Source organism: Semicossyphus pulcher, unplaced genomic scaffold (genome assembly GCF_022749685.1).
Source record: "Semicossyphus pulcher isolate SPU_LCO1_2020_fin unplaced genomic scaffold, fSemPul1.0.p SCAF_20, whole genome shotgun sequence".
NCBI classification, from domain to species: Eukaryota; Metazoa; Chordata; class Actinopteri; order Labriformes; family Labridae; genus Semicossyphus; species Semicossyphus pulcher.
The window spans coordinates 1958716-1973000 of record NW_027211694.1 but is presented as its reverse complement, the minus strand read 5'-3'; the positions used below and the strand labels follow the sequence as shown (position 1 = coordinate 1973000).

At 44.2% G+C, this 14285-nt stretch overlaps 1 protein-coding gene, 1 long non-coding RNA gene and 2 other non-coding genes across 4 annotated transcripts in view; 3 read left to right on the top strand and 1 right to left on the bottom strand.

Moving 5' to 3' along the window:
* Window positions 1-14285, bottom strand: part of LOC138599584 (thyrotropin-releasing hormone-degrading ectoenzyme-like) — a 182802-nt gene that overhangs the window by 24567 nt on the left and 143950 nt on the right. The window contains exons 11-13 of the mRNA XM_069671317.1: window positions 13104-13192; window positions 7053-7186; window positions 6910-6965 (exon numbers count right to left, since the gene is read on the bottom strand). Coding sequence (XP_069527418.1) covers window positions 6910-6965; window positions 7053-7186; window positions 13104-13192 — 279 coding nt within the window. The remainder of the gene's footprint in view (window positions 1-6909; window positions 6966-7052; window positions 7187-13103; window positions 13193-14285) is intronic.
* LOC138599759 (uncharacterized) lies at window positions 7857-9013 on the top strand. Its single transcript, XR_011308736.1, has 3 exons — window positions 7857-7919; window positions 8680-8829; window positions 8927-9013. It is a non-coding gene; the product is annotated as an uncharacterized lncRNA (long non-coding RNA).
* On the top strand, window positions 11104-11176 carry trnat-ugu (transfer RNA threonine (anticodon UGU)). Its single transcript has one exon. It is a non-coding gene; the product is annotated as a tRNA-Thr (tRNA).
* On the top strand, window positions 12004-12076 carry trnat-ugu (transfer RNA threonine (anticodon UGU)). The gene has a single exon. It is a non-coding gene; the product is annotated as a tRNA-Thr (tRNA).

Genomic DNA, 14285 nt, shown 5'->3' with positions numbered 1-14285 from the left:
GAAGCCGGGTGTTAGTGGGTTTTTAAACCAGTGGGAAAGCTGCTAAAGATTGTAGAAGAAACAGATTTTAATGTCAAACTGCTTTACTCAGTTTGTTTAGTGCTTTCGGAGAGAAGGAGACTTCTGAGGATAATCAAGCTGCAGATAAAAAGCTTGTGATGATGGAAGCTGAAGGAATGCTAACCTAAAAAACTTCCTGCAGCTCTCTGCACAATCTACACATGAAGCAAAAACAGTCTGAAACTTTCAGAGGGAAGCTGCCAGAGTTTGAGCCTTTATGAAAACTCTCTCTCTTATGAAAACGTGCCAAAAAAAGCTGGACGGAAATACAATTCTGACCCATTTGGCCTTCCATAGGAAATCTTTTATTGCAGTTTCTCTCTTTGTGGAGTCTAAACTTTTTATTAGTGCAGAGTCCAGGACCCCCAGAGATGCATTCTGGGACATTTATTCAATCCAAAGCCAAATATTGATGTACATCTGATCTTTAACCCTCAATCTCAGTGTGCTGTGTGTCTGTGTGTGTCCGTGTGTGTCCATGTGTGTGAGTGTGGATAAACTACAGTAGGAACACATTAGGACGAACGTTGGCCTCTAAATGCCACCGTGGCTATTTGCCTGCCCGGGTTACATCCGCCGCCTCATGAATATTAACGAGCTTCTTTTGTGCATTCATTAACATTCATGATGTTTTTTTTTGCGGAGGGCGAGAAGGCACTCACCTGCTTCCAGCGCCGACCTTCAGCCCCGCCCACAGCTCATGCATATTAATGAGGCGGGCAGCCGAGGACAAAAAGTGAACTTAGTTTTATTGGTTTTATTCTGATTATTGATTTTCAGCAGAGAACAGGGAGTGAACAACGGGAAGGAGCTGCAGATAAATGTATGCTTTGCACCGACTGAGGCCCAGTTCTGACCTTTGCTTAAGAGCTGTCAGTCAAAGTGAGTGACAGACGCACGGAGAAGCAGGTGAAGGGATTTAATGTTCTTGTACTGGAATGGTTCTTGGACTGATTTTTCATTTACAGACAGACAGAACGAGCCGGACCTCCACAGAAAGTTAATCTGCCTCAGATAAGACTCTCTAAGTCTTCCAGAAGCCGAGAAAACTCCAAACTCCAGACCTCCACATTTCCATAATCTTCCTCGCATCCAACGCAACCAACCTCCGCACATCCATCTCCGTCTCCATCGCGCTCCTGGCCTCCGAGACATTACCATAATCCATCCGGCTCGCAGAGACTTCCTGTTTACAACACTCCAGACTTAAAGCGCCGGCACCAAACGTGGAGGCAGAGAGGCAGAGATAATGGTAACATGGCAACAGCATCCAGCCATCGACCTGATGCCTGCTTCATTTGTCCATCAGTGTTTTCCATGTTTTAACTCTCAGACAGACACCATCACGCCGCACGAAGTGCTGCTCCGATGTGATCCGTTGTCAAGGAAACAGCTGTCAAAATAACAGAAGTGTTGTTTTTTATGTCTTCTTGCTTTCCGTGGAGGTCATTGTCTCCCAGCCTGTTTTTAGTTCTCTCTCTCCGTCCTTGCAAAGTTTCCAAAAAATAAGGAGGAGGCGACAATATCAAGAGACATCCTGGAACTCCAGAGATGTGTGATGCATATAAAGTAATGTTCCCTTTGTTCTCCGACTCTCTGTGTTGTCTGCTATGAAAAGGCTGCAAAAAGTCATTAAATAATCCCCTGAAAAACTGCATTAAGTAGTTTAATTTACCCGACAATGTTCAAGCTGCCACTTGAGCCCGTATAAAGGAGCAACAATACGTGATTTAACCCAATTAAAGCTCCTTTAAACGATCATTACAGAATCCCAAAGCCCCTGAAAACACTGAGAGAGATATCTGAAACACTGAAACGCTTAATGTGCAAAACCTGAACAATCCTGAGACCCGTAAAAACAAAGACGTGTCTGAGCAGAACATGTGACGCTACAGCCAGCAGACAGTTAGCTTAGCTTAACAGGAAGCCAAGAAGAGGAGGAAACCATCCAAAGCTGTAACCCACATGGTACCAGCTAATCTAAAGCTCACTTATTAACTTCATAGCTTGTTTGGTTGCTATTTGTTCCGCCATTTATCCAGCCCGAGCCGCTGCGGCAGCTCCGTCCAGACATCCCTCTTCACAGCAGCCTCTTTTTGTTCCCTCTCTTCGGGGTGCTTGAGGCGTTTCCAGGCTTGATGAGATACATAATCCCTCCAGTGTGCTCTGGGTCTACCCTGGGGTCTCTGACTAGTTGAACGTGCCTACAGAACCTCCAAAAGACAGCGCCCAGGAGCGGCCTGATGGGAAGTCCAAAACAACTAAACCGGCTTCTTTGGATGCAAAGGAGAAGCAGTTTTAGTCCCAGCTCTCTCGGGACATCTGAGCTCCTTTTCCTTTCTCTGAAGCGGGGCCCAGACATCCTGCGGGGGATTAATTCGACTGCCTGTATCTGTAATCTTATTCTTTCTGACACTACCCAAAGCTCATGACGAGTGCTAAATTGAAAGCTTTGGTTTGTAAAATCACAATGTGCTTTTTCACGGCCGGTAACTGTACGAGACGGACGATCTCCCGCCTGGGCTAAGTGACATCCTGAAGTCTCCCCTGCTCGCCCGGCCGACCCAAGCTGGTGACAAGCTTTGGGGAAGTCGCTGTGCCGGCCAATCTTCACATTTATCTCTCGACAACAAAACAAATCAGCAAATCTACCAACATGTCAAACTTTTTTTTTTTTCCTTTTATCAAACCAGTGACCAAATAACTCAAGAAAACCCAAAGGACACCCCGAGTCCACATCTTTGAAATAATACGTGCACATTCTTGCAGAGGGCGTCACGGGTCCAGTTGGTTCCCATTAGGAAAGACCAAAGCTTGGATGGACAAGAACATCTGATGGGATCTGTCCCAGCTTTGCCCCCAAACTTTGAAAATAAAGCTGGTCAATGATTGGATCCAATGGGGACCCAGGTGGACCCCAGCTCTTATTGCGAATAGCTGACGGCTGCTGTTGTCTGCGTCCTCTCTCTCACTAAATCAGTCGTTCTCAACTCGTCTCGCCTCAAGACCCACCACCATGGACGGATTATCATGACCAGGCGCCCTGGGCTCAAACTCACCACAGGCCCGAGACACAATAGGCCTAGTACACGCACACTGCGTTTACCCTTGGTCGTACAACAGCATGAGGCACCCCACAACCAGAGCTGCATTAGCATACAGGTCCCCAGAAGGCAGCGCTGAAGCATCTCTTTTTTCAACCACTCAAATATATTAAATAGAAAATGGTGCCGTTTGGACCTGAGATGGAACGACACATCACAGTATGTCAACATCACATGACAACAGTATAATTAAATATTATTAAATAATAATAATAAATATAAATTAAATGCACGCACGTCATAGGAAACATGTCTTTCAAAATCATCTACTTTTTGCCACAAGTGGGACGACGCCTGCGAGCGAGTTCAGGCAGTCAACTCGAGCTGCACCGATTTATTAAGCGATATACGTCACTTCCACATCACCTGACAAACACTTCCTCCCAACGTGGCGTCTACTTTAAGCTGCAAGATTTCCTGTCTCTCCCTCTGCTCTGTCATGGCCACCACTGCCCTGCACCAGTGCTGCGCTCTGACTTTCAGCCCCACCACCTCCCAGCCTCCACCTGCAGGCTCCGAACAGGGGGTTTAAGATACGATCTCATCACTCCTCAATTTCGGCACGTAAAATAAATCTGCGAGGAGTGATGAGGTCAGAGCCGAGACGCCAAACACAAGCTGCGTTCTGACTGAACTGCTTTTATTTCCCCAGGCACAAATCCACAACCCACTGAAACACCAGCTGACCCACCAGCGGGTCTGGATCCATGGTGCTTTGGACTGGCTCTAATTATTCTCAGGACAGAACCGGGCTCCTTTTTGCAGAATCAAATCACACACTTTGGATTTGAGTAGTTCTCCATGGGCCCAGGTATCAGATCAGTGAGTATCTCTTTAATCCTGCTCCTCAGAGGATAAACCCTTTAGATGTGAATGCTCCCACGAGTTTCCCTCCTGCAGCGTCCTCCAGACAAACTCCACGCAGCCGTCAGTCGCAGCTCCGCAGCAGCTGCAGGTTGGACTCTCGCAGAGCTTTAAACTGTAAGAGAGATTGTTCTGTTCACAGAGACGCAGCAAAGTGAAGAGATTATAGATTTTCAATGTTCTCTCTCATTTACAGTGTGTGAGTGTGTGTGTGTGTGTGTGTGTGTGTGTGTGTGTGTGTGTGTGTGTGTGTGTGAGTGAGTGTGTGTGTCTCCCCCAGCGTCTTAACGAGCTCATTAACTTGTTAACTTCGTTAAGGGCCAGTTAATTGTTTGTCCATTAGCCATTAGCAAGGCTCAGCGGAGAGCTAACGAGGGACTGCCGCGGTCACACATACACTCACACGTTTACACAAACACACACACATTTACACACGGAGAGAAAGAGAGGCGACATCCATCACTGTTTAAGCACACACTCGCAGAGACACAGCCATTTATTACAGCTAAACTAGCTCCACACACACTCACACACGAACACACACACACACACACACACACACACACACACAGTCCTGCCGCCACCAATCAGCATTTAGCGGCGTGTGCTCAGCCAATCGAACAGTGAGCAGAAGAATCAGCATCACTGTAATTAAGTGAGAGACTAAAGACCTCTCAGACTAACGAAGGCAAAATGCTGAAAAATCATCTCTGCATCTCGGAACTTTACTGTGAAAGAGCTGAGCCAGACGACTTCCTGTGCGTCTCTGTGCTCGATGAGGCTGAACCGTTTCTTCTTCAACCTTTATTTAACCAGGAATTAAAATCTTCCTTTGCAGGGAGAACCTGGAACCTTTCTCTGCACTGAGACACAGGTCTCTGGAGTGAAACACAACTGTGGACTTAGTTTTAGTTTTGGCCGTCATTTCTACAAATAGTGTGTGACAGGCGATCAGTCCAGGTGTAACCCCGCCTCTCGCCCAATGACAGCTGGGAAGGCTCCAGCCCCCCGCGAACCTGAACAGGATAAGCGGTATAGATAATTTTTGTTTCCCACCTGAACCCACCATCGTTTTTGTCCCCAGAGTCAACAGCTGTGTCTTAATTAATTTGTAGGCTGCATCCTTCGTAGGCTCTGGTGTACGGAGGATTTCCTAGCGTCACATTGCGTCGCTCCTATCGCCTAGCAACAGGTAGCTAGCAGCCCCTGGATTGGGACACAGCTAGAGTCCTGGTCGGAGCCGCTTCAGGTACCTCTGGTTCTGTTCCACCTGCTTTCAAACTGGCCTCTGTTGGTTCAGGTATGGCCATGTTCCCCAGGAGGATGCACCGAGCGGTTCCTTGTCTGCCTTTATACTGAACTTTGACCTCTTTCCAATACCAATGTGTCGTCATGACTGTAGATTTTAAGATACTTCCTCACTTAGTTTTCAGATACCTGTCGCAGAGGGTTTCCACTGTACCCCAATACAAGGGAGTGGGATTTGGTTTTTGGTGCAGGCACATGGAGGTCAAAGATTCACCAGAACAAACCACAAAAAAGCCCGCCAACAGGAAGTGTTTTGTAGGTTGAAAGTTCTCCATTCAAAGCTCTGAACGTTCTCTCTTAACGTCTACAAAGACAAAAGAAACCCAACAAGAACCGCATCAGAATAAAAACCTCTGCTCTGTAACTTGTCATGTGGTGTACAGTTATTTTCATCGTTACCTCTGCGACAGATTCAGGGTGAAGTGAGAGCGTGTTCTGCTGTCAGAGTGAATATTAATGCGTCTGTAGTTCTGTTTCTTTTTCTGTACAGCTGAAAAGCTCCTGCTGAGATGCTAACTCGTGCTCACACACGCACACAGACAGTCGACAGATGGCTGAGAGAGCCAGGAACAGAGAGGAGGCAGAGGGAGCGAGGTGGATTGAGTTATAGCCTTGGTGTCACGGTGGATTTCGGTTACAGTGTTTGAAAAGCTTCAGGCGGAAAACATCACGATGACAAACGACATATTCATCTACCTCTCTTTCTTTGATTGCTCATTCATCACAGTTTCCGCCTGCCTCATGTTGTGTTTGAATTTGTTTTCACGCTGCTCTTATATAGGTAGTAACAGCAGCGTGGATGGTCATCTCGCAGAGCAAGATGTGATTCTGTCACTGTGGGATGGAGTTGCTTGAAAAAGACCAATCTCCAGCGCAGTTTAATCCGAGCCAACGATCACTCTGCCTCGCTTAGAAGGAAATCCTTATACTTGTCACAGTTAGACCTATCACTCATGCGGTTCTCTTTAGATGTAGCTTGTGTGCATGCTTAGAGAGTACTGTAGGTGTGAATGCAACAAGATGATGTCTGCAAGTCTCTGAGTTGCAAAAATAAAACTATCCTTATTCCCTTGCAGAGCCTCGTTCGTCTGAGAAAACCAGTCGGATTGCAGTTTGTATCCATCAGTGTGACTTGAGCTGGGAAGGGAGATGTATGTGTGTATGAGAGCATGGCATAAGTAGGTCTATATTAAACAGAAGGTTCACGAGACAGTCGCTTACATGATGGAGGTAAATCACCTCCTCGGTTCTGTTGTCAAACCTCTGAAATACATCGTTCGGTTGACGAAACTCAGTCCATCAAAACAGACATATCTGAAGGAGGCAGACGCATCATCAGTCCTGTTCAACAACCAGACACTCCTTATCGGCGAGCAATTAAAACCAAGCAGAGACAGACAGAAACAATTGATCAGCCCGGCTGCACGCTCCCTCTGCATGTCCTCATGTCTTACAGGCTGACTGACAGATGAGCCTCTCATAAAGACAAAGAGAGGACAGGAAACGGATCGTTCGTCTGAGAGTCTGATCCACTGTGTTCGGGTTTTTATGCCAACATTGAATGAGGGCTCACCTGGCCAGGTTGAAGGCATCGTCGATAAGTCCCGCCCTGTTTCCGACGGAGATGACCTGAGAAAGGTAAAGAGTGAGACGGAAATTACACAAAGACGGTATAGATAGACAAAGAAAGAAAAACTACCAGACCGACAAACGTACCTGAGGGTTGTTGTGGAGCTGTTGGATCAGCAGCTTCCAGTTCTGGAGGTCATAGTTCACACGGAAGTACCCCGTCTGGTTGATGTTTCCTAGCAACCAGGTCTTGTCGTCCATCTGACCAATCCTGTGGGTTTCTGAGACATCAAAGAAAAGCGAGTCAACGTCCGCTCCCTGATGAAAACAACACTGACCGACAAAGCCAGCATGTTCACTGAACATCAGCACGTATGCAGATGATACCATGCTGTCCTGTTAGGATCCTCGCAGTCTTTTAAAGGAGACAGGAAACTCTTTCATTACTTAAATGTGCGACTTTTATTTTGGTAACTGGAAGCTGTGATTGAGCAGACAAACGTACTCAAGTCAAGTTCACTGGTGCACTGGACTGCATCCTAACAGGAGTGGAGGGGCAGCTATAATCAATATTTTCAAAATAAGAGTAGAACAAATAAATATGTGAAACAGATTCAAGTTGTGCCTTTATTCTGAGCTGCTTCTCATCTTCACCTTTTGTTTGTCGTTCAGCTTCAGAGTGAGTCAACGAGTCACAACAGGTGGTTATGTAAATAAGGGTGTGTCCCTGATGCTCTGTCACAGGGCTCCATAGCGGTACCTCACCCCCGTCCGACTGTTTCCGAGCCTCCAATCGCGTCCTCCCGATTTCAGCTTTCAAAGCCAATCGCGTCGCGGGGATTTCAGAATTTTCATCTTTCCCAACCAATGGCGCTCGGGGGATTTCAGCTTTCTAGCTCCCGCCCCCCTCCCTGCTCTCAGCCAATCTTAGCCACGCAAGTCCAACTTTCTGCGGGGAACCGGATGCGGCGGCAAACTCAAACTCGAAGCGGAATTTCAGCTCTCAATCTCAAGGTAAATGGCATCAATACAACTATTGTCATCCATATATTATTATATTGATCGTTCGCGCCATTGTGGTTAGCGTCTTTGTGTCAAATCCAGTTGTCGGTATAAAAAAAAAAAAGACCGACAGTCGTCTTGGTTAACACGGTCAATGTCTTCATTCACTACAATGATTATTGTTGTCAGCGTTAGAGACGTGTAAGTTATGTTTGTATTGTATTTTGTCGTGTTACATCGTCATGCATCCTGTATCTCCGCACGTCGTTGTCGTATCACCTCGATACTAACGTTGTTGAGGCCATTTCGGCTTTTTTTATTAAGTTTTTTATATATAGAATATAACATTGCCCTATTTCATGAGCTTATTGATTATTTATTAACATCTCGTGGAGGGAGGGGTCAGTTACTAAAAAAGAATGGGGAGTTTTGCTGTGTGGTAGGCTAAATAACAATTTCACAGTAACAGTGTTTTGTTTACAGTATGACCTTATAACTTATATATACTTCTAATGAAACTTGAATTATTACACACAACATGACCCTTACTGACCCTTACTTTTACCTGTTGTACCCTTCGTTTATGTATTTTTGCCCTATATTCCATGCTTAATCGCTATGTTTTATTAGTAGTTGTGAATAAGTTAATTCCACATATCTATACTATATTAACATTGACTTTGTTCTGTCTTATCTTACCTTATGATGGTAGCATTATGTGTTAAGATGGTGGGATTTGATAGTGTACATTTTTTCTCCTCTTTGGCCACAGATGGCTTCAACACAACAAAAACACAGGACTATGGGTGATGATGAATGGATGTGACGCCTGCGGAGGTTTGCTGCCGCAGGTGTTTGGCCGTCCGATGCAAGAAACAGGCCTGCTCCCCGCCAGAAGAAGTGGCATGACCTCTATCAGAAGGTAGAGTTGTATAAAGCAATTAGCATACAGTTATAAATGATGAAGCTAAATGTTTTTAAAAAGACACTTGCTTATTTGTTGTCATGAAATATTACAGATTGAGGAATGCCCAATGCAGCTGAGGGGGCAGGCAACTCTGTTCAAGGGCCCACAGACATGTGACTGTGGTTTCCATACTAAGAAGGTATTTGTAAACTAATATCAAATTGTCATGTGCAGATTGTTGATGTTGTATTCTTTATACTAATGTTTCTGCTTCTCTTTAGCCTCCCAAGAAAGTGTAGCCACCGAAGAAAGCGGCCACAGACCATCTACTGTCAGACCCATGCAGGGATGCCACTGGAGCAGTGGCTGGAAGACATTTAGTGGAAAAGGGCAGACATTTGTATTTTATTCTTTTTTTTTGGTATTGTATTTATTCACTATTGTGTTCTTTGCACTACTGGAGTCATTTGATTAATAATTTTTGGCATAATTTTTCTTATTTATTTTGTTGTGTTCAATTAATTGTCGTTCTATAATGTTGTGTGCGTGTGTGTGGAGATGGGGTGCGTGAAAGAGAGGGTTTGGGGGGTGGGACGTCTTTGTTTTCACTGTGTTTTCTATTTATAATAAATATGTGGTTTGTTTCTACAACAATTCTTTCATTTGACTTATTTAAATCTCAGTGTAAAACCAGGAGTCAAACAAGGTTTTGCTTTTTGCCCCACCATGCAGATGATAACACAATACAGTACCATAATATTGTGACTATAAAATTACTTAGATGGAAAAGAGACAATAAAAGCTAATATTTTCAATTCATTAGTTCGGAATAATGTCTTATAACTTATACAGTTCTTTGAATTAATGTCAATAAAACTATAAAACAATAAAACTAAAAACTGAGGTGAAATGAAAATCACACTATCACTTTCCTGCACATCATGAATGCATAATAAAATACAGAATGACAAATAGTATTGATTTCACTAAATCTGAATACTAATAAGTGTTTTCTTATGTCATATAACTCATATAACTCATTTAACTTATTTCACTTTTTTAATCTAAACAATCCAAAGCACTTTGGGTGAAATTTGTGTTGATCCAGGCAGGGATTGAACCTGCGACCTTTGGATCCATAATTCCTATTTACAGAAACCACAAATATTCAACATTTGGGTGATTTCTGGAATTATTATAAAAAATTATGAGCTGGAAGGGCTTTTCACATGCAGAAGAGCCATTAAGAGTCCTCATTTTCTCTCCTTTTCTCTCTTTTTCTCTCTTTTTCCTCTCTTTTCCCTCTTTTTCTTCCTTCCCCCTTCTTCCCCTTCTTTCCTCTTTCTTCCCCCCGCCATACAGACTATTGTTCCCCAGCTTTAGCGGAGAGGTTAGAGCACTGGTCTTGTAAACCAGGGGTCGTGAGTTCAATTCTCGCTGGGGCCTTCAAACGTTTTCAGCGTTTGCTCCGGTAAGGTCAAAGGTCATCATTACATGAGCACTTACTGTAAACATGCTAAACCTGAAATACTTGATCGTGTTTGACACGTAGGAACTACAGCAGCAAGGTGTGACGTCTTTAAAGTGCTTAAAATCTGAATGAAGTTTGGTGCGGAGGTCAGAAGAGGTGGTTTATTGGTTTGGTTTGTTTTGGAGGCAGATATTTACACCATGTGACTTTGCAGAAAAAATCACAAGCGGCGCCCAGTTAGTGACGCGTTTTGCATCAGCCAGCAGTGGTTGGTCTGCCAGAGAGGGTAGGCGGAGCTAAGCGGCTGCTTTTCCGCTCTCTGCAAGTGTTGCGAGTAAACAGTAATCTACTATGGCTGAACAAACAAAGAAAAGATGGATGACTACAGATACAACTTCAGAGAGAAGTGAAAATCCAAAGAAGAAGAAACAAACTCGACGCTCAGATGAAGCAAACAGTCTGAAAAGGAAAGCGACCGTCAGCCAGGAAAATCAAGAGTTACAACCGGAGCCGACCGTGGACGTCACACATGCAGCACTGTCTGGATATCTGGGAAGTTTGCTCCCGCAATTACCATTTATCGCCACAGGTGGCGCCAAAGAGAACCAAACTGTAACTTTCGAGATCAGACCTTTAACATAATGTAGTTTTGGCCTACGTGAGGCTTACCACTATGTTTTATTTCAAAGAAAATTAAACAGGAACACCAATAAGGAGTCTTGTGTTTGTGTTTCACAAATAAATATGTGAAATAGAGTCAACGAGTCACAACAGGTGGTTATGTAAATAAGGGTGTGTCCCTGATGCGTGTGTCACAGGGCTCCATAGCTCAGAGGTTAGAGCACTGGTCTTGTAAACCAGGGGTCGCGAGTTCAATTCTCGCTGGGGCCTTCAAACATTTTCAGTGTTTGCTCTGGTAAGGTCAAAGGTCTCCGTTACAAGAGCACTTACTGTAAACATGCTAAACCTGAAATACTTGATCGTGTTTGATACGTAGGCCCAATCCCAATCTCCACACTCACGGACTCATGGACTTTGAGTTGCGTTCCCGGTAAGTGCTTGAGTGCTTAGTGCTGTCCCACTGTCCGATCAGCAAGTGTGTGAGGGCTCTGATGCGGACTTTACGACGCCAAATTACGGACTTTCTGTGAGTTCGCATATCTGCAGACTTTCCTGTGGGATTTACCCAGGGTTCATAGCGAACTTGGTGACGTATACAAACGTGATTGTCCAGTCCCCCACTAAATGTAAACAAATGTTCATACATTGAAGTAGTTCAATAAAGTTTGACAAAAAAATAATAATGAATGTAAATAATTGGAGCATGGGCGGTGACGGGAACCGCAAATATGATTATCTGTAAGTGATGCCGCCAAAGAGAACCAAACTGTAACTTTCGGGGTTAGACCTTTAACATGATGTAGTTCTGGCCTACGTGAGGCTTACCACTTTGTTTTATTTAAAGAAAATTACGCTACCTGTTAGCTGGAGCTACGCTAGCTGGACTGCATCCTAACAGGAGTGGAGGGGCAGCTATAATCAGTACTTTCAAAATAAGAGTAGAACAAATAAATATGTGAAACAGATTCAAGTTGTGCCTTTATTCTGAGCTGCTTCTCATCTTCACCTTTTGTTTGTCGTTCAGCTTCAGAGTGAGTCAACGAGTCACAATAGGTGGTTATGTAAATAAGGGTGTGTCCCTGATGCGTGTGTCACAGGGCTCCATAGCTCAGAGGTTAGAGCACTGGTCTTGTAAACCAGGGGTCGCGAGTTCAATTCTCGCTGGGGCCTTCAAACGTTTTCAGTGTTTGCTCCGGTAAGGTCAAAGGTCATCATTACATGAGCACTTACTGTAAACATGTTAAACCTGAGATACTTGATCGTGTTTGACACGTAGGAACTACAGCAGCAAGGTGTGATGTCTTTAAAGTGCTTAAAATCTGAATGAAGTTTGGTGCGGAGGTCAGAAGAGGTCAGAAGAGGTGGTTTATTGGTTCGGTTTGTTTTGGAGGCAGATATTTACACCATGTGACTGAAGCGGTGCCCAGTTAGTGACGCGTTTTGCATCAGCCATCACGCTGTGTACGAAGCTTGTCTTATTATTGTGGCTTCACAACCTCTAGTAGAAAACAAAATATGTTCCAAGCTTGTAAAATAGGTTGTAAACTTTAGTGGATCTGTCAGACTTTGTGTTGAAGCCAAGTGAAGACAAGAAGGAAACTGCTGCTGACCCCAGTCTGGCCTGCCTCCTCCTCTTTCTTTGCACTGGTTGAAATTAAACCGTCCTAAAGTCTTGAACTCTCGCCATGCACCTAGCGAGTTAGACAAGCTGTGCCAGAAGCCTCACTGTGTCAATGAACACAACCAGAGCAGGCAAAAATAGAACCGGAGAGATTTTTATCCAAACACGGATGACGTGTTAGCTCCGTTCTCCAAAGAAGAAAAGGATTGAGAAAGAACGATCAGAAAGGACTGAATATAGACCCAGACAGAGCGAGGGAAAGACTTGCTCTCTAACTCAGGCTAAATGAGTTTCCATCCCTTTAACCAGCACTTTAATCAACTGTTCCTTTAGTGGAATCTGAAGCAGGACAAGCTTTATTTTCTTTTGAAACAGAGTCGGAATATTTAGTCTGTTTAATAAAAACCTGACGTCTCGAGGCGCCGAGCTAATTAATTTGTGATCATGAGATAGTTTTCAAAGTACTCCCAAACTGCGAGCTCGTTATCTGAAGTGAAGATAATGAAAATTAATTTTATAGAGATGTTCTGATCACTGATATCACACCTCAGAGCAGTGCTCTGAACAGTACTGTACCTGTCCTGTTGTTGATCCACAGGAGGCTCTCAGGACTCACGGTGGATGCGTTTCCCACGGCGACCGTCAATGGCACCTGCCACTGTAAACTACAGAGAGGGAGAGCGATGTCAGTAATGGTCGATGGAATTGGATTGAGTTTTATTGCCTCGGTTACAGATAGAGAGACATTACAGAGAGAGAGAGAGAGAGAGAGTGATGGTCAGCCGTGATCATTCAACATCAGTCAGCTGGAAATGGAGCGAGCGACACTGACTGCGTTATGGAGAGAGAGAGAGAGAGGGACGGAAAGCGAGGGTGTAATAGCTGCAGCAGGCGGCGGACATCAGTCAAGTGGAAGTGGCTGAAGGTTATTGTCTTTTTCAGAGAGCCGGAGAGGTGAAACGTGCTGTACAATAAAAACTGTGTTTATTTTTTTACATTTTCAGATCATCTGAAACATAAAGAAAGACGCTTTTACTCCTCCGGTGAGTTCCCGTTTCTATCACCCTCATAAAACCTTAAAAGAAACAATTGATTATCTTTAAATTGCATTAACTCGGAGATTACAAAGTGTTTTTCTTCGATTCATAGAGGATGAAGTTAAAGAGAAATGCTTTTAGACTGGATGAATTTGATTGGAGTATTTCACCTCTGCAGAATAAACCAAACTCCAACTGGACACTGGCATAAACAAGCCCAAGGACGATCAGACAAGAGTGTTGCAGTGCCAATAAAACTTGTTGTTTTATTGTCCGAATGTTGAATAGGACATATTTCTTTATGATGTTCGGAGCTCGGAGGTCGTCGTCTTGGAGAATCATTGAATTTGAAGTTATAAACCATCGTCACGACGACTCTTTTATTGATGTGTCCCCCTTTTCTTATCAGCCTCTCCGTTTCAGAGCATTAGGACCGGGTGTGATGACAATAATAAGAGGAGGCAGACTTTTTATATTATTCAGCATTTTCAGAATAATGTCAAAATGTTAAGAGGACCAATTCATTTGTGTCCTTTCAGAAAAACTCACACAGCGCCACAGCTCTCCTCTGTGCTATTGAACGTGCGCTGTCCTTGGTGCTGAAGCTGACCTCTCGGCATCTACAAAGGATCCTTTCAGCCACAGTAATGTTGTGTTATGTTATATCTGAAGTGTTTTGACAGCATTCACAGCACAGTACACAATCATGTAGTGAAGTGGA